At 39.6% G+C, this 20362-nt stretch overlaps 2 protein-coding genes across 3 annotated transcripts in view; one reads left to right on the top strand and one right to left on the bottom strand.

The window, feature by feature from the left end:
• Positions 1-23: 23 nt before the first annotated feature.
• Positions 24-16209, top strand: LOC106522922 (proline-rich transmembrane protein 3). Its single transcript, XM_014016167.1, has 4 exons — positions 24-292; positions 9800-10636; positions 10749-11000; positions 13616-16209. Exons 2-4 carry the CDS (start codon positions 9847-9849, stop codon positions 15613-15615), a joined length of 3042 nt encoding a protein of 1013 aa, XP_013871621.1. The 5' UTR covers positions 24-292; positions 9800-9846; the 3' UTR covers positions 15616-16209.
• Positions 16210-18533: 2324 nt separating this feature from the next.
• Positions 18534-20362, bottom strand: part of LOC106522900 (cytosolic sulfotransferase 2) — a gene marked incomplete in the record, with an annotated part of 21375 nt that continues 19546 nt past the window's right edge. For both annotated transcript variants that reach the window (XM_014016142.1, XM_014016149.1), the window contains 1 exon segment: positions 18534-19751. In XM_014016142.1, the coding sequence (XP_013871596.1) occupies positions 19639-19751 (113 nt within the window).

Genomic DNA, 20362 nt, shown 5'->3' with positions numbered 1-20362 from the left:
AGAGAGAGAGAGAGAGAGAGAGAGAGAGAGAGAGAGAGAGAGAGAGAGAGAGAGAGAGAGGTCAGAGCGGAGGGGGCGTAAATCACTTCACTGGCTCGTGGCTGGAGAACTGGCAGAGGTACAAGGCTGCTGCTGAGGAAACGCTTTCACCTTCACCGCCGGTGGTTGTACACTGCGGGTAGAACCAAAGCGTCGAGCCCGGACCTTTTCTTTTATTGTCTCGGCATGTCCTCCTAGTCTCTCTGTCCTGCCGCAGAGGACGCCATCGGGCAGGAGCCGAAGTGACCAGCAGGTATGTTTTCCTCGGGGCTGAACGGTTGCCTGGCAGCTGCTATGCGGCGATTCAATGCGCAGTGTCTTTACCTGTGCTGCGGTGTCGCACCGTCGGTTCAGGTTACAGCCACACACTCCAGGCTGTATCCACACACACATGACAAATACACTCAGGTTTGTCGAGCATTTAAGACTGGTTCCTGTACAGAAGCGGAGGAGAATAAAGGGCGTGTGACGAGCTTCAGTTTGGGTGGATTATATTAGCTTCTCTTTACAAACTCAACTTCTTATCATAGAATAAAGTAGTGGACTTAAATAACACTCTTATGAATTTACCACAAAACTGCCTGTCCACAGCAGCAAAGCTTATTTTAGCCGAAAGTCTTTGTTTTTATTGCTCACGAGCCCATTTTTCTACTGTATGTTTAAAAGATTCATATTATTTGCATTGTTAGAAAAAAAAATTAGGGCTGTCAAATGATTATTTTTAATCTGATTAATCCCAAAGTGGCTGTGAATTAATCATGATTAATCTTAAATTTAATATACATTTCTATTGCATACTGATAAAATAAATTGCTTGAGTTATTAATTAGTTTGTAATGTTTTTATTTAGAAAACAAAATTGATGCTTAGACATGATTTTTTAAATATAAAACAGGACCTAAAAAATGCTCCAAACATATTTGAGTCAGTGGTTGAGACACGTGGTTAATGTGTCCTTGAATTAAACATTAATGAGCAAATGGCTAACTATGTGTGTTTGTTTACGGAAACTGCATTAAGGATAGACAAAGGATCAGTAATGGGGTCCATGAAAGAGCTGTTTGGGATTGAGAAATCTGTCAGTATTCATGTATTGTGCCATATTTGTGCTCAGATTGTTTGAGCAAGTCATGAATCTTAAGCAACCCAACGTGAAATAGACTTGCAAATGGGCTGTATTTCATCCATTTTGGGGGGAAATATAAACCACTGTGTAAGTGTAACCAACTAACCAGCCTAACGCAGGTCAGTCTCTTGACTCAAACTGTCAAGTGGTTTTCGGTGGATGCAGCCAAGTGCTTTGTTTACACTGAGCGCACGCCTGAGTTCAGAATTAAATTGTTTGCTTTTTCAAATCTCACTATTTGAAATCATTCAGGATAACATTTTTTTATTTATTTATCTAGTCTAAGTAACTTTAAGCAAGTGAACTATGTAATCGTGCTTTGTCTTTGCACTAAAGCCTGAGTTTAAAAGGTGTTTTGATGCTCTTGATTCACATTTTTATTAGGATTTGAACATATACAGCAGAAGGAGAAGGATGGAAAGAAGGAAAACCCCATCAATCTGCCTCAGGTCTGCTTCCCACAGGGTGCTTGGTGAAAACCTTGTTAGATGACTTTAGTTTCAAAAGAAACCAGCACACCCTACAGCTAATATGAGTAATGGGCCTTGCCCACTTAAGTAACTCAAGTAAGGTTTTCCAACGTTTTGATGGAAGTAAAGTTAAGACAAAGGATCTCACAAAACAGAAGATGAGTCATCGCTCAGCACTTAGCATCCCATTGCTGGTCTGTTCCTACAGTTTTATTTGTTCAAAACTCACTTGTGTTTTGATGTAAAGTCTTGTGGCTGAACAGACGGTTGAAAATAAAACCTAAATTGAGACATCAGTTCATCAGCGATGCACAAACCTGCTGCACAATTACACTAAACAGTCTTTAGGCCTTCACTTTTATGGGAGGACACTTTGAAGTTTGTAGCACTTTCATTTCTCTTGGTTGCAAACCCCGACATAGTTTTACTGCATCCAGCTGTAACAATGTGAGAGAGTTGTGGTTACATCTTTGTAGTATGTCCCGTTTATGACTTTTGATGCCTGTGATTTATTGTCTTGAAAGTGTTTTGTGGCTTGACAGGGTGTTTCAATTAGTCAGCACACTCACTCACTTGTGTTTCAAGGTGTGTTTCTGGTAATAAAAGGGACCTAACTGTCAGGAAACTATGTCAAATTCAGCTGAACCTTCTTCTTATTGTTTCCCATCACATGTCAGTGTTATCAGTCTGAGTTTACTCTCCTCTGCTGTCTTGTTTTGTCTTTTTTCCAGTTACCGTTAACAGATAAAAAGCGTCAGTGTTTTGTTTCTGGAGCCTCCCCGTGCAGCGTGACCTCGATGTGTGGTCTGCTGCTGGTGTTTTTGACTCTCCCTGATCCCTGCTGCTACACCACCATGTCAACACAGAGAAAAGTTTTTTAGTCTGGAGCTAAATGGATAAGTTTAGTCTGAGACTGGTTTTAAATGTTGAATGACCTCACATGGAAAATATTCTGGAGAATCTACTCTGCAGGTTTTCCCAATAGATGTGTTAATAGATTAGTAATAACTTATTTTTATTAACAGGATTTGGAGCGGGAGGATGATAATATTTTGCAACCCACGTGTTATTTGAAGGTGTGGAATTTTGTAACGGTTAAAATGACCCCCATTACCCACATACCAGGGTAACCACATACTCCTTCTTCTGTCCGCCCTCTCTCACTGTGTCTCTCACATACTTACAATATTCACATACATTCATTTCCCGACCCTCCCACCTCTCCCCTTCCAAGCTGTCGTACAAACAAGTTCTAAGTCTGCACGGCCAGCTGATGTCTGAGCTGTAATACTTTATCGTACTGCAGTGACACTCAACTTTCTGCTAAATATTTTCCATCTAAAAATTAATCTTTTCATTTCAGTTCATTTTTACAATTTTATTACCACCCTTTGTTAAATCCTTCTCTTTATTTTCTTGACTATAACTGATCTATCAGATCATTTGAACGTTTCTGGTTGTAAGTTTTAGCTTCAGCTTACAGCTCGGCCACTTTCACACTGAATACCAAAAGTCAGCTCATGTGTTTGGCACTGTGATCCATCAGTTCTTGGGTTCTTGACACCCTCTTACCATCTGCCTATTCTCCAGTTTTGTTCATTAAATATATATCTCAAAAACCATCAGAAGGATTTCTTCAAATATTTTTGATCAATAAAGCATTCATCCTTCACAAAATCAGACATTTGCCTTGGTGAATTATAGTCTAAAATGGGGTAAAATGTGATTTAAATCAGGAACAGTTCTTATGCAAACAAGACTGCATTTCAGTATTTTCTAGGGGTGTAAGAAAATATCGATACACTGAAATATCGCGATATTTCATTTCCCGATACTGTATCGATATTCTAAAGCCCTGTATCGATTTTTTATTAAGGTTTAAAATGTCAACTTTCCTGCCAGCCGTTCATTTTATGTTGTAGTTCAGCCTCTGACCACTAGTTGTCAGCAGTGAGCCAGCCATTTGGCTCCTCTACCTCTTGGGGTAGAGGCTATGTTGAGTGACCATATTGTAAATTAATATTAAAAACTAAAAGCTGCAAAAATATATATTTTCAAACTATTTACTGTCAAATTTAGTCTAACAATTGAAAACATGGATGAAATAAGAAATATGAAACAAATAAAATAAAATACATACAAAGCAGAACACAGCTAAATGTATCAAAAGTATGTCTATGTAATATTAGAATTTTCTGAGACAATGAATTTTGGTTTTTCATTTTTTCTCCTGTAAGAGGTTTTTATTTAATAGAATTTTTGGACAAAAAGCATCGCAATATATCGCCTTGCTTATAGTATTGCAATGTATCAGGATATATCGTATTGTGACCCCTCTGTTATGATATGTATCGTATCGCCAAATTATTGCCAATACACAGCCCTAGTATTTTCTGCTCTAATTCAAGTTTTAACATACTCTGTGTAAGGGAAGTATTTTGGTCTTTACAGAAGTATTAAAGTTTCAAACCAAGCCTGTGGAGACATGCATCTGTTAGATCAGTCTTTGTCCAAAAGACAAGTAATCCTCTGTGCACAAACAGAAATATTCTCTCAAATCATTGGAAAATCTGTTCTTTCAGACTGTCTGAATACGCTAGAAAGAGAGTGGACTTCTTTTAAAACAAGGATAGATTCCCTCACAAACTGGACTTCATGCCTCTCCCCCCACTCCCACCCCGAACCCGAAGGTTTCTTGTGGAAATTTTGTCACATTAATACACAGTGTAGACATGACATCAGTGCTGCAATGATTAACTGATTAGTAGCAGCTGCTATAGTCCTTAGTCATGTGGTTGTGTAACCAGCAAGTCCACACCGTGGGCAAGGAGTTTATAGTAATCTGCAGATTGTTGCTTGAGGCTGTACTATTGGATATTATCCATGGGTATTTCCTGCTTTGAACAAAGCACATGTTGTGCAAGAGAAATTCGCCATATATATACAACATGCTCACCATTGTACATGCAAGTGAAACGCAGAGTGAAGTGTCCCCCGACCCCCAGGGGCTGACAGCGATAAAAATACTCTGACCGAGAACCCATCTGCGTTCCCTCATGGAGAGTCACAGAGAAAAGTCATTTCTCTTTGTGTGTGTGTGTGTGTCTGTGTGTGTGTGTGTTTTAGTCACAGTTATAAGGATTCCTGCACAGATGCACCGAGTTGAGGGAATAGAGAGAGTTTAATTCAAGTAAACATCACATTGACTTATAAATAGCTAGCAGTCTGAAAAATGGACATGTTTTTATATGTGGAGTATTTCATTAAAAATTGTACCAGACCTTTTTTTTCCTGGCTCATTTGAACTGTTTGGTTCACCCAAACTGACTCAGTTTTTCTTGGTTCGGTGGACTTGTGTTAAACAAGTCTACAGGAACATTTCGGTGAAGCATTGCTGTGTTTTAGCTTTTCACCGTCATGCATAAAAGGAATTACTAAATCGTATTAAGTCAAACGTTGTCAAAAACAAATTAATCTACACTAAATATCCTTGCACACAGGCTTTCATTACAGTTGGTTGGATCAAGGTAGTGGTATGCTTATTTGATTTAACTAGTTAGGGAATGCCTTTCTGGATAGAGTTCTCATGTTCTCTCTGTGCATGCATGGGTTTTCTCCAGGTACTCCGGTTTCCTCCCACAGACCAAAAACATGACTGTTAGGTTGACTAAATTGTCCCTAGGTGTGAGTGAAGGTTTTTTGTCTGTGGCCCTGTGATGGACCCTGTCCAGGGTGGACTGCCCCTCACACAGTGAATGGTGGAAATGGGCACCAGTGACCCCTGTGACCCAGAAGAGAAGAAGCGTGTAAAGAAAATGGATGGATGGATTTCACTAATTAAAGGCCTAGTTTTCCTTGATGGAATGCATGTCACCTGCTGCCTTTCATGGCATTAATAACAAGGAGAGATGGAAATATAGCCACTTTGTTAATGACATTATGCATCATCTCAGGATTAATTGTGGAATGCTTTCCAGTTCATTGTGTTTTATTGACTCTCTGCTACTACTACAATAAACATTAACTCATATATAAATCTTGCTAAGCTAAAGCCATTTTTGTGTTGGTTAGCTGTGGCAGCCATGTTGAATTAAATTGACTCCAAAAGTTAATCGTCAAGGAGCATCCTGTGATTACATTCTGAGGGTTTCATTAATCTCCATCCACGTTCTTATGAGATGTTCAGCTAACAGTCTGACAAATAAAGAGACGTGGGAAAAACATCTACAACTTTTGCCTTCGGCTGCAGACGATAACAAGTTTGTTTATGTCTGATTGCCAGATACCTGCTAACTAAACAGTGAAGCTGGTTTTATTTCTTTGCGTACCTTCCTGGATTAGTTGCCGCCCATATGCAAACCTGTTTATCCAGAAACGTTATTTGCTCGTGACTCCCCCACCCCCCTTGTGCCCCGTCCACTGTCTTCTGTCAGTTTGCATTAAACATCTGCTTCCACCCCGAGCCTATGTTCTAAATTTGCAGCCCTCACTACTTCTCTCTATCTTAAATTTTGTCACCGATCACCTCCGCTCATCTTCCTGCCCTCCTCTGTCAGCTTCATCACATCATGCCTCCTCCACCGTCTGTGCTTTTCTCTTATCTAATTTGGTTTCCCTTCGTATCAGTCCTCTCTAATAAATACGTTCTTATCTCCTAATTCTAGCATTAACTCTGCTTTTATTTTACTTTTCTCAATCCTCACACAGCTCTGGGGTTATGATAAATAATCCAACTCAAAGTGGGGGATAAAAGAAAATGCAGGAAGGCTGGGGAAGAGGAATTTGTTGGACAAAGCAGAGGAGATAGCTGAGAGAGGAAAGTAAATAAACACTGAGGCTACTGTGAGTGGGTGGAAAGTGAGATATACTGGCAGTTATACTACTGTGCACACTGATGAGCTTTCCCCCCATTTAAATGTTCATGTCTGCAAAAACACTTAGCAAACTGAATATTCAAATTTCCTGAGCATTCATCTGAACTTTCAAACAGTACTTCCTGTGTTACGGTGTGTGTGGGCCTACTTGTTCACTCCAACACATTTTCCATATATAGTATTCACACAGACTGCTCACTCCTGAAGCATGTCCAGGAGCACTAAACACACATACAAACCCTGGTGTAGGAGCGTTTTGTGACCGTAACTTCACTGAGGCCTAATCATCATAAACGTGAATGGACTTGGGGTGAGTCACACGCAGCAGAATGAATTTTCCCAATGGCTCCGTTTTCTGTTTCCTGCCCTTTACCTTCTTAAGTTTCAGGTGAAGTTTTTACATCATCCTGACCCAGTTTTCAGAGGTTATCTCTGTCTTTGAGTCATAGAAGAAACTGGCGTGAATACAAGGGAGCATTTTTGTATTTTTGACAAAATGCCGTGTTAAGTGAAGTTAGTTTCAGCTGTTTGTTTAGGCATGTTGTTGAATTTTGCAATTCTCACTAAGGTTTTTTGTTGATCTGTTGGTCTCATGTAGGAACCAGGGATTTCTAAATTTCACCTTGATTTCTAAAATACACCACAACTGGTTTTACAGATCCTGAGAATCGTAGCTTAAAAACATTAGAAAAATAAAATTCTAGCAATCCTTAAAAGCAATGCATATCATTTACCACCTTTAAAGGGGGACATATCATGCAAAATCCATTTTTTTAGCTCTTAAATACATTTTGCGGATAACTTTATTTTTTGTTTGGGTCATATTTAGTCCGATTTGTTTCCTCTTTTCCTTATTACATTTTCTGAACAATTTTGTTGCATTATTTGCTGCAGAAATGCCAAACAAGGTCATAGACTTCCTGCTTACCAATTTTGTAAATCTGCGGTTCTGCAGTTTTGTCGTCTTCATTCTCATCTGGCTCTGGGTCAGACTCTGGCTCCAACATGTAAGGCCGGATAGACAAGTCTTCCATCGTTGACATCTTTATCAATATGTAAATAAAATGTTTTTGTGCCGCTAGATTATTGTTTCTCTGCTATCAAACTACAAAAAGGGCTTAATGGGGTGGAATGGACTATGATCTTTGGGAGTGCGACCTGGAGGGGTGGCGGGTTAGATGCACCTCAAAACTAGGGTTTTTTCAAAATCCTATGTGCAATTAATCATTAAAAAAACAGTCAACAATTAATTAATTATTTTATTTTTTAAGCCACTTCAGTAGAAAACAGAACTGAATATTAGTTTCTTCATCATCAGTGACTTTTTTATAAAAGAGAAGAAGAAAAAGCAAAAGGAAAAATGTATTGAGGAAGAATGAAAGAGAGATTAGAGAAGACGTGAAATATAAACCAAGAAAACACAAGACAACACACCCGACATCTATCTGCATGCCTGTAAAAATGGAGAAAACAAAAACACAGCAACAAATAACATGCATAATAATCATAATAATATCATAATACATCATAATAATAATTATAACTTTGCTGAAATATATACAAACTTATACCCATACTTATATAGATATATGTACACATATATAATTAAATATCCACATCCATACTTACATATAGATGTATACACCTTCAATGACCGTCAGAAACAATTAATTAATTACTTTACCACTTTGCAATAAACAACACATATAAATTGCGTCATGCAGTATCTTATGCAATATTGTATTAGCACTCTGAACATACAATGAGGATGATCAGTTATAAAAAGTAAATCCAATGATTACTTTTTGAGAACTTTGCCTAATTCTTTCTATTGTTTCAATAGATGTTTTGCCAACAGACAAACATGGTTGTCTCTTGTAGTTAGTATGTTATTGAATTGGTGTCAGATTTGACTGTAAAACACTTTGGTCAACCTCATTTGTTTTAACTGTGCTATATAACGATAAATAAAGTTAAGTTTCACATTAATGTCAAAGGCTTAAGCGAAGATGTTGCACAATCTGTAGACAACGAAGTATGCATTGTGAATGGCTTTCAGCTTTTGACCTCCATATCTTAAACTGGCTGAGTTATAAACATTTATGTGTTTTTAGGGTCACTTAGTTGTGTTCATCTCTAGTTTGGTTAATGCCAAAAGATTTAAAAAAAGGATCTTGTGTTATCAGTTTGCACAAGAAGTGTATTACCACACCAGACTTTAAATCAAAAACTATAAAAATGTCTGAGTTATAGCCATTTTTGTGTTTGTTGAAGTGCCTTTGCTGCGGCATCTTGAATGTGGCTCCACATCCAGTGATTGCTTTTTGATGAGCTTCATTAAACTGTATGCAATGCTTCAGGAGATATTTTACTAACAGACAGACACACACGGTCAGTGGCAAAAAATATAATCTCCCTAAAAGTCTTGCTACTTAAAACCAGAATGATAAAGACCATTTGAGGTCTAAAGAGATTTTTTTTTCTGGCATAAATACAAGAAAAAAAAAGTTAACGTACCCATCTGTCACTGATTAAAACCATCTGTGACTCCTGTTTTTATTTGGCCTGGTTATTTTTTATTGTGCAACCTATTTTTCTAACTCAACAACTGAGGTCTTGTCTTTGTGTGCGTTCATGTGTGGCAGTATATGTAACACGTGCTCTGAAACCATATATTTGTGAGTTTGGATCACGCTGCAGTAGCTTACTTGGAGTTGATGCATGTTTGAAATGTGCACCCCTTAAATTATAGATAAGCAGAAATATTTAATGACTGCTTCATGAGCTCGGTTTTAGCTGGTTTTGGGTTCGTATTGAAAATGACAAGAATACTGATATAAATTAAGATAAATTAGCAAATTAGCACAGAATTAGCAAACCGTAACATATGTACTTTAGTTATTGGTTTCTGAAAAATGGGGTCTGAGCCACTTTGCATGAAAAATGAATCTAGCATTCATTTGAAGGAATATATATCCCCTTGGACACTGAGGTTATAAACAAATACATATTTTTGCACAGTCAGTTAGCACTTGGAGTATGCATTAGGGGTGACTCAGCTACTGGCAAACCTTAATTTAGCTGTTATTATCAGTGGTTTATGTGATATTTTGATAAATAATAATAATAATTTAAAAAACACAAGCACTTGCTGTATTGCCTGCCTTTCAAGGCAGCAGTTCATCAACACACCCTCTTTTAATTAAAAAATGTAACTTCTGTATTTGAAAATATATTCTAATCAACAAATCAAAAATGCAGTGTGTAACTATGTTTGTTGTTCTCAACAGTGGAAGGATGTTGTGACGAACAGACTGACATCACTGCTCGGTGGAACATGGCTCCCATGTCTTTCCTGATCCCAACTTTGCTCCTCTCCTTCCTCCCTCTTTCTAATGCCCAGACCATCATTGGCTCTTCTTCCTCCTTCCCTGCTCTGGACCTGCCGAACAATTCACCTGCACCCACCAAGCATACTGTCCGATTCTGGCCCTCTTTGCCATCCAGAGGACGCAGTGATGTTCCCGTCAGAGTAACAGCCCAGGACAAATTAACAACTATGAACATGGTGGAACAGGAGGAAAGGACCAATCATCCACCATCACAGTTCAGTTCTTCTCTTACTTTGACTATATCAACACAAAGTCCTAATAGAGGGCGTACTACAGTCCAGCCAACTGCCTCCAGACCCAGGACTGACACAGCTAGTTTAGCATTTGGCAGGGATTTATCAAAGGTGGAAGCTGCCAAGAAAGGCTTGACACCACCTTTGCCCACTTTACCTTTTGCTGCTGGTGCTGAACCTGCAGATAATGGGGAGACTGCAGAGGAAGGACCGGTTAAAGAAGAAGATGATGATTCACAAGGGTTGGGATCAGGCAGGACTCCAACAGTAGCGTTTGTCAAGCAGGCATCACCTCATCGTCTGCCAACAGTTAGTGATGAAATGCCACAGTATCGACCAGAAGCGCAGACCATGATATCCAAAGTTAGTGATGGAAACCAACCACTTGAAGATCAGGCTGTGCTGGCTACAACCAGCACGTCTTCAGCACAACACCCCGAGAAAGATACCACACTGCCCTCTGTGATAACTCAGCCACCTCTGAAGACACTAGAGTTAACAGGTTAGAAATATTAGAGTGAACGCTGTATGACAGTAAGAAGTTTAGGCAAAAAAAAATTATGTAAAAAATGTCATATTATGTCACTAATATGGAATCTTTCTCACACGTTTAGACAAATTAGGAGGGACCAGTCCTTCCACCTCTGCAACATCATTCATCTCTACTGAGAAACAGTCACAGATGGCAGAGCAACCCGTTCTGGGCCGGACTAGTTTGCATCCGAACACTTCGACAGCACAAGTGGCCCACACATCTGCAGCCGCTGAGCTCGGCCCAACGCAGAAGGCAGATTGGACCACAACAAGTCAAAGCAGCAGAACCACACCAACAGGAAGACAAACAACTGTACAGTTCTCAAGGAGAGGTAAGAAACAAGAACAGCTCTTTGGTTCAGACCAATTTTAAAGTCTTCACTCTCTTCTGATCATTTGGAGCAGACGTATTTATACAGCTGGGTCTTTTTACTGGAGGAATTTTTAAAAAAGGCTTCAAAGGAGGGAAAAAGCAGAGTTACTTTTCCATGGAAAATGGGGTTGCAAAGAGTGACAAAAGTAGAAGGAGGAGGTGAGAGGATAGGTCAAAGAGGAGGTGGGTGGGATAGAAGGTAAGGAAGAGAGAAAAAGTAAAGTTTGGAAAAAAAATACTGTTGGGAATAAATATGAAGAACAGACAGGGTGGGAAAACGTGTGCCAGAAGAAAGGTAGAGGCATAAAAATATCTGAAAGTTGGGATAGCAATGAAAACCAGATGCAGACAGAATGAGGTGAAGGAAATGGGAGATGGGGATAAGTAAACAGAGAAGGAAAACTCGACCCATTTGGCACATAGACTGTTAAATTTGACACCCGGATATTAACTTTACAATGACTTTTAAACAGTCAAATGCTACTTTATATCACTTTTAAAAAGATGCCTCACTGTTAACACAACTACATTTTGGTTGGAAGGACATTTTTTACACTTTAGTTCTTTAAAAGATCTGATTGATTGGTTCAAACTAATTTACTGGTCTCTAAAACTGGAATAAAACCCAAAATTTGCTTCATATGCTGATGCTTCTGAATAAAGTAGCCGCAGCTGTGCTCAGAATAAAAAAAGGAGAGCGTGGGTCAGGCCCACTTTGTGCCTCTCGGGCCTGTCTGCCAAGAATTTTTTGCATTTTAAAAACTAATTGCTTGTGAAATGTATTTCTCCGTGGGAAAAACAATATGTTGGAAATGAGCAGCACAACAAGCAGTAGCATTAAATGTGTCAAAGAAACAGGCTGAGCTGCTAGTTTTCTTTTTTATAACTCGGGATCTGACAGAAACTGTTCATTCTTCCTCCTTGTTTTTTTAAGTTGAGTCGTCTGAGAACATCCAGAATATAATCTGAATTTTATATGAAACTAGAGCTTTTGAGACATTCCAAATGTAATTGGACAAAAATGAGGTAACTCAAATAATAAACCTAGTCTTGTCTGGTTGATTGTATCTGTTTTCCCATGAACAGATGATGCACACAAAACTGTTGCTGTCCTGCTTAGGCCATTAACCCAAACTTATTATCATGCTTTAAACTCAAAGTGGTATAGTTCATGTCTACATCCTCTTTCATTAAAAAGTTTATTAACAGGATATTAGATTTTTGATTCGTTCCAACATATGAAGGCTGTGTGGGTCTTTAAAGAAAAAAAAAAAACAGAGGGTTTGGGGTGCGCCTAAGTGTGCCAGCTGTGTAACGTGATCAGCACATCTGGAATGTGTCTGGATCCTGTTCCTGTTGGGGGTAAAAAGGTCTGAAGGGAGGAAGTAAAACATACCTTTATGTAAATAAAGAAGTGTGTTTGTGATTTGCAGTGCTCACTTACATTGTGAGGCTGAGAAGTATTGTGTGTCTGTGTCTGGTTTTGTGGTGGGGTGTGGTGGGGGGTTGAAGCATGTGTTTGAGTGAGCCATCAATCAGCCTTATGGGTGTCTTCTGTTTAGGAAATAGTTACACTAAATGACTTAAGCTTTGAATGTTAAATAAAGTCATTCCATTATTTTAGGTTAAAATTTTATAACACTATAATAGTTCTGGAAATCCATCATTTTTGCATCATACACCAAACCCTCAAATTAACTAATTATTTGCATGCCCATAACAAGATAGATGTTTCTGTTTATTCCTACAAATAAAATTTAAAAGGTTAAATTCAATAGTGTGTTCTTAAGTTTTTTGTGTTATGTCTCCATAGTTTATGATGTTACAAAGCTTTCGGTGTTTAATTTGATCACAACACTACGTGTTTCCTTTTGTTTTTCATCAAGATAAGGTGTTGGGCTTTAAACATGAAGTTTTGTACCATATAATTCTAAAACTGCCTGCAGAGCATTTTACACACAGTACATGGATGTATTGTGATGCTGTAATCTGTGTTGCATAACAGAGATGTTCTGATTAATTATTTAATCCAATTAGACCACACAGATAGTTCATGTGAATCATTGTGGGTCAGATGTGCTTCTTAATATAACAAGGATGATCAGCAATAAGTCAAGATAATTGAGTTTTGTTGTTTTAGGCATTCGCACATTCAATTTTGTGTATTTTTTGGCATATAATAAAGTATCTGATTATTTGTTACTGTTATTTATGTTTGTTATTTCCACATGTGCATCTAAATTACTTTATTTCTACAGATACTAATACTCTATCCTGATTCTTTCAGAAAAGAAAAAATAAACCTTTACTGTAATAAGACATCATAAAAGTGTTAGTTATTTGTCTGGTGTGGAAAACATGCAGAGCTGATTGAGTTGCTAGTAAACAACTTAAAAGATTAGACACCTGTACTTCAAAACTTTAACAGTCAACCACTGCCCTCTAGTGGCTCTTTGTAGTACCACATGTTCTCTTACAGCTTTGTTGTCTTCTAGATAGATAGAAAGATCAATTTAATGTTTTGTTTCTCATGAATTCAAGCATTTATAAACCAAAACTGTGTGCTCTTTCCAGGAGCCTTTTCTGTCCTCCCAACTGGTGTTGTTCCTGTCATCCGATCAAGATTCAGCCCCACGTATCAGGCTGAGAGGAACCACGCTGTTCTCCTTGGACATCCTTACCAAGCTCCCTATTCCACTTTGATCCCATCTCCTTCCCCCAGCGTGAGTTCTTCAGTAAACGGCACACTTATTTACTGGGGAGATCTGAGCCGGACGTTGGCTTTGGCCTGGGAACTTCACGTCTACGGCACAGCGAGCCTCTTTCTTCTTCTGTTTGTTGGAGCTGCCCTCAACCTCATGCTGTCTCCTGCCACAAACTGTCCTCATCGCGGCGCCCTGGCACTTGCCAACGGTCTTCTGCTTCTCGTTGGAGGCCTCAGGGCAGTTCTCTTTTTCATCGACCCCTATGGCACGCGGAACGTCCTCCCTCGCCCTGCCGTTACAGCCCTCTACAACCTGCCTCTGCACCTGTTGGTGTGGGCGCAGGCAGCTATGGCACTGCTTGCACTTAAGGTGGCAGGAGTGAGTTTGTTACCGTCTACTTTAGAGCATCTTCCGCTGGTGGCTGTGCTGACAGTGTTACAGTGCACCCTGCTGTTGGCTGTGGATCTGTTGTCTCCAGCTCTGTCTCCGGTGGTGCCGATCACGCTACAGGTCCTGTCCCTGTGTTGGGGCCTGGCACTTTGTTTGGGCTACCTGTGCTACGTGTTTCCACGTATACGCTGCCCTCCTCTTCCCCACCATGGAGTCCCCGAAGAAGCCGGGAGGAAGGTTTGGACAGGAAGCCAGAGAACAGGAGTGATTCTGGGGAGAGTGTTGGTGATGTGTGCAGTTCTCGGAGCTTTGTGCTGTGGCTTACATGTCCATGCTTCTATGTGGCTTTATGGATTGTTAGGAGATAGGACCCGCTTCAACTGGGGCTGGTGGCTTGTGCACTTCTGGGCTCGGCTCCTGGAACTGGTCTGGGGGTTCTTTCTCCTAATTCTGGCTTCTTGGTTGTTCTGGAGACCTGTGGGGTGCAGGAGAAGGGAGGAAGTAGGGCAAGCTGGCAGAGCAACAGGTGAACTACCATCCCCTGGACAGTCTGTAGGCTCCCCACAAAGACATACATGCTGGTCCAAGATAGTCCAAAGCCTGCGGGGGAAGCCCTACAGAAAGTCTGACAGTAATGGTGTGGGAGGAGGCGCGGTGGAGATGCCTAACAACTGGGCTGGCCAGGAGCGTCCTGGAGCTGATATCAGCAAGAGTCTCATTAGGAACCAGGACCACGCTCAGAATGCTGCACAGGCACGCTGCGTCAAAGACAACAAGCACGGACAGAACAACAGTGGCCACTCTGCAGAACGAGACACAACCGATGAATCCTCTGGGCCGACGCTGAGGCTGCAGACTCCGGGTCAGCCCCCGCAGCGCTCAGTGAGTGGCAGTCTGGATCAGGATCGGGACACTTCCCTGTCATTCTACGAGTTCGACCTGCGGCCTCCCTCCCCCATCAACCTGACTCGCAGCATTGACGAGGCGCTGCACAGAGAACACTTGCTCGAAGGGGGGAGTCTTTTCCATCCTTTGAACCAGACTTCCCAGTCTCCTTCCCCTGGCTCAGGGAACAGCCAGGGGGCCTGGATCCGCAGAAACAGCGACCCTCAGTTGCTCTCCGAAAGCAGTGACGCCCCAACAGAGTCCTCCATGCCACTGGGGGGCAGCATTCTCAGCAGTGTGCCTAGCAGGCAGGTGACCGCTCCCCCCACGCCATCTCACCAGGGTCACAGATGGGCTGGGAACGGCGTAGCCTGCGTACCCTCATCAGTGTCCTGCCCGGTGTCACTTCATCCCTCTAGAACATCAACAGGGAATCTGGGGGACGAGGAAGTGGATGACACACGGCCCTTTATCACCCCAGACTCGGATCGGGTACGAGGAAGACCAGGGAGGCCAGCAGGATCACGCAGTTACCTGGAAGTCAGTCGACATGACGATTCTGCCAGTGTGAGCAGTGAAATTATAGACCTCTGAACCGAACCCTGAACAGTAAGACCAACGACTGCATTTCAAGCTCACTCATTTAATGACTTCTGTGTCAGATCAGGACTTTCAAAAAAAATGGAGAAAACCTGTTTCAAAATTAGTCTTTTTGAAAGAGGAAATATACATTGATGATCTAGATAATGAGACCTAAACATTATTGTCTAGTTGCCTTTTATATTGATAAAGGATTTACCAAGTGGGGTGTGGAACAGGTTTTCTTAATAGTTTACTCATTAAGCAAAACTGGGAAATAGCACAGACAAGCAGCACACACAAATTGTTTTCACTCATCTTGTGCACACAATCTTTTTGGTCTGGTGTTGAGTTTTCAGGGACCAGAACTACATGTTTCATTAGAGAGGCTTTTTAGCAGATCTGTGCTCAAAACTTGCAATAGTCAGACATTTTATCCTCCCACAACATATGAGATGGAAAAGATGCTCAGCTCCCAGTAATGTGATTACCTGTCCTTTAGGTCCCATTCTTGTTTTGTCTGGATGCACTTGTCAGCTTATCATTGGTTGTGAATTTCTTGGAGTTTATTCTGTTTGCTTTTGTGATATAAAGATGTGCCATATGTAATACCGCTGGTTACTTTGCTGTTCTCTCTCTAGTGTCTTTGCATTTATTGTCATGCTGACTCAGCAGCAGAGTACAATACATCTTATCTTCTTGCAGCTGTACTGGGTTTGCCTTGTATGTTAAAGCTGGTAACATAAAGATGCACACAGCGAACAACAGCCAGAGACGGCTCATTTGCAGACGCATGCTTACGAAAAGGCGACTGAGGATAAAATTAGCAGCTGGTCAAATTTGTCAGATGCCACATTGAGCTTTACCTGTGATGTTATTGCATTTTTTTATCAAGGGAACTTGCTGCAGACAAAGATTTTGGGATCAATAACTATCCGTAAATAGAGTGCAGATTTGAAGTATCTGAATCTGAATAGTTACCATGCATTAAATCTGTTTGATATTTAACTAAGTGCTACACAACTTTGCAGGGCTGCAACATACAAGTCTGGCTTGGCATGAACCCCAGAGCTCTAATACTAAGACCTTAACAACAGAGCACTTACCTGTACTCTAGAGTCTAGACTGAAGTATTTTACTGCTATATTTTAAACATGTGATGTAACGATGTAAATACTATAGTTTTAAGTGTTCATGAATAAAACGATGTATTTAAAACAGTTGTAGCTGCAACTGTGAAAGACCATTTGGAGTAGTGGGTTCAAATTAGAATTTGAAATTGTGAATTTGCGAAGTTAGAAGTTGTAAACAACTCCGTGAGAATCATTTATACATACACAGAAAATGTTTATTTAGCTATAAACAATAAAAGTGAAGTTACACCCAACACTAAAACTATAAAAGTGTTTTTCTGAACATGTTTACAGATACAATAAAAGGGAAACCTGGTTCAAACTCAGCTTCTGTTGATGCTAAGAAAACAGATTCTGTTTTGTTTTTATTCCTTAAATTGACTGAACTGCGATAACGCAATGGTATTATAGGGAATTTAGATTTCCTGCAAAAAGACAGGGTGAATGCTTAATGCTGAAAGACTTTTCCTGAAAGCTGCTGTAGAAGCTGAAAGTGTTAATAGCAAAACTATAGTATAAATTAAACTTGTACAGGTGACTTGCTGAAAACAAAAGCAGACAGTATTAGAAACAATGCCAACAGTCTCTTATGTCCCCTGTCACTGATGGATGGATGGAGATCATTTTTAAGCCTCCCGCCTCAGTGACGGGACAATTAGCAGATGATGAGCAGAGAGTAAAAAAAAAACTCACATTGGCAGTAAAACAGCTTTAAAAATAAGCTAAGGCAGCTGAAATTAGCAGAAAATGGCTAAAAGGTAGCTGAAATTAGCACAAAGACATGGAAAGAGCATATTTGTTGAAATACATATTAGAAAGCTGAAATTATCACAAAAGTATAAATTTAGTTAAAAAAGCTCAAATTACCTGAAAACAACTAGAAAGTAGCTAAAAAGGTAGAAAACAGCTGAAATGAGCAGAAATCAGCTAAGAGAGAGAAGTCTAAAAAAGTTAAAATTAACAAAAGAATAACTGAATGGTTTGATAAATGAATTGTTGAAATAGTACAGATGCCAAAAATCGCACAGAAGAAAAATGGATCTCAATAAACTGTCGAGTCAGAGGGCAGATGTAAGATTCTGATCATAAAGTAGGGATTCAAAAAGAATAAACTGAAGTAAATGTATGATTTATATTTTTGGTCTAAAACTAGTTGTTTTTGATTTTAAGCAGCTTCGAATCTGTCGGCAACAACTAAAAACATTTTTATACTTTTAAGAACTGTGTGTAACTTTGTTTTTTTTCACAAATTTCTTTCTGTATGCACAGATGTGAATTTCATGGGTTCATTTTATTGTGTAAAACAAAGCAACTTGAACAACTTAAGATGTCGTATTTATTAATTTTAAGCTCAAACTCCTGATAACTCTAACCTGATGACTTCACACCAGACGGTGACCTGTTGACGATCGAGTTGTATTTTGAATCTTGACCAAATAAATTAGGTCAAGAACCTTTGGCGCTCCAGTTTGTGACAATATTGCAGCTCTTTTACCGTATTTTGATTCCTGCTTCATGTTTTTGTTGTTTTTAATTTATGACAAAGGCATTAAAACCCCAAAAATATTTATGTCTGACCATATTTAGTCTTTTAATTAAGTGGAAACTCTTCCTGCCCAGTGGTTCCTTCTTCAGGCATTATTTGAAAGAACGTGAACATGGAACGTTAAAAACCTCATGTTAGATGAACGTTGTAAAATATAGTTCCTGATGCCTTTTGTTCCTGTTTGGAGCTGTTCCATGACAAGTTGTCTGGTTACTTTTGGTGGTGTTTGACTTGTTCAGGTTTTTTTACTGTCATTTTTTGTTGTTGTTTACATTCCAATGGTTCAGTAGGATTTTACTCTCCAGTTCAGTCAGTTCCGTGGCTCCTCCAGCACCCTCAGGATTGTCCCGCAAAGCAGCATTTGCCGTAGGAAATCTAATCAGCGTGCCCAGTGCCGTCTCTGTAGACACGTTGAAGTAGTTCAGTGTTAGTTTCATCTGTTTTTTGCTCCTGATATCATTTGGTCATGTATTTCCTGCTGCTTTTGAAGTCTGGATTCAAATAAAAACTAGTTTACCTAAAATCTTCATTCTGTGATTATTATTGCCTGCCACTGAAAGGCAAAGGCAGATGACTGTGTTAGCTAAACATCTTGTGATCTACTGGACCTATTTCTATGAAACTTGCAGAATGTAATCAATAAATGTAGCCTACATCTCCAACTGTTTTACTAAGAGTTAGCAGAATTCAAGATGGCCGCCATAGCCAACCGACTTTGAAAAATACAAAATTCAGCATAGTTGAGGCTGAATTTTCCCCACAACATATTCTGAGCACTACAATGTTGCATAAAATCTAATTTATTTTTGCTATTTGCCCCTACCACAGTCTGTTAACAAAATATATCTTAAACTACATGACTGATTTTAACAAAACTTCTGGGACATGACTGGATGCGCATCTACCACTGATTAACTTGTAGAGTGAACCCCAACCAAGATGGCCGCCACAGTCAACAGATCTTAGAAAACACAATTTATTATAATTCAGCCAGTTTTAGTTACGGTGCTAAAAATCTGGAGTGGTTGCAGCTGAGAGTTATTCACAACACATGATCCAAGTGTTACTTATTTTGCAATAACTGTGCACAAAACTGTAGCATTAAATGTGAGTGTTAAGTCTGTTAGCCAAATATTTCATAAACCACTAGATTTATCTTGATGAAACTTTCAGAAAGCAATCATTAGATGTACATCTACTGTACAAGTGGTTTTTGATGTGAATCCAGGTCAAGATGGCTAGCAAAGCTAACCACAGTAGTCAACACAGAAATGGCTATAACTCTATAGGTGGTGAGCGATACACATTACTAGTTTGTTAATTTTTTAAATATTTGGGTTATCTGACAGAAGCAGAGGACTACAGGATTGTTCGGAAATATAGATCTGTGTTTTTCATCTTCCTCTTGTAGTCTTCATTAAACTCCTCGTCCTGTTGGACAGTGAAGTGATTCTTCCAGTCACCAACATTTCCTACAAAAAAGAAAGAAAGAAAAAAAAAACATAAAATTTCAATTCCCTGTATTGCTTTACTTCAAAAACATAGAGAAGAAAGGATCTAACCTTCGCGGATGAACTGAGATATGTTGAAGTCAAAGGCTTCGTTAGTTGACATGTTCACCATCTTATTGTGTTTCATGTTTTTGAACAGAACTTTTTCTGTTATGTGTTTCTTCTTCTCCGCGCTTGGAGACAGTTCCAGGAAGGAGCAGAGACGATTGAGTTCCCGATCAAAATCCTAGAAAAGTAAATTATTTTTATAACGAAAGGATGATTATGTTAGTACCACCTGAACAAGCATAACGGCTCTATGTTTTCCTCTAAGATGACTTTAATCCAGTGCTATTCAACTGGTGGCCCGCAAGCCACATTGGGCCTGTTGGTGACTTCTGTTTGGCCCACCATGTAAAAATTTTTTTATATTTTTTTCTTTACGTAATTTAATATAGAAATGAATTGTAAGTCAATTAAGATTCAATGCAACAACATACACAAATTTAAAAGGTGAATTTAATTTGTTTTGTAGTTTTTCGATACACACACACACACACACACACACACACACACACACACACACACACACA

The sequence above is a fragment of the Austrofundulus limnaeus genome, unplaced genomic scaffold (assembly GCF_001266775.1).
Source record: "Austrofundulus limnaeus strain Quisiro unplaced genomic scaffold, Austrofundulus_limnaeus-1.0 Scaffold3, whole genome shotgun sequence".
Taxonomy (NCBI): domain Eukaryota; kingdom Metazoa; phylum Chordata; class Actinopteri; order Cyprinodontiformes; family Rivulidae; genus Austrofundulus; species Austrofundulus limnaeus.
Note: the sequence above shows the minus strand (reverse complement) of the source record. Positions and strands in the feature narration are given on the sequence as shown.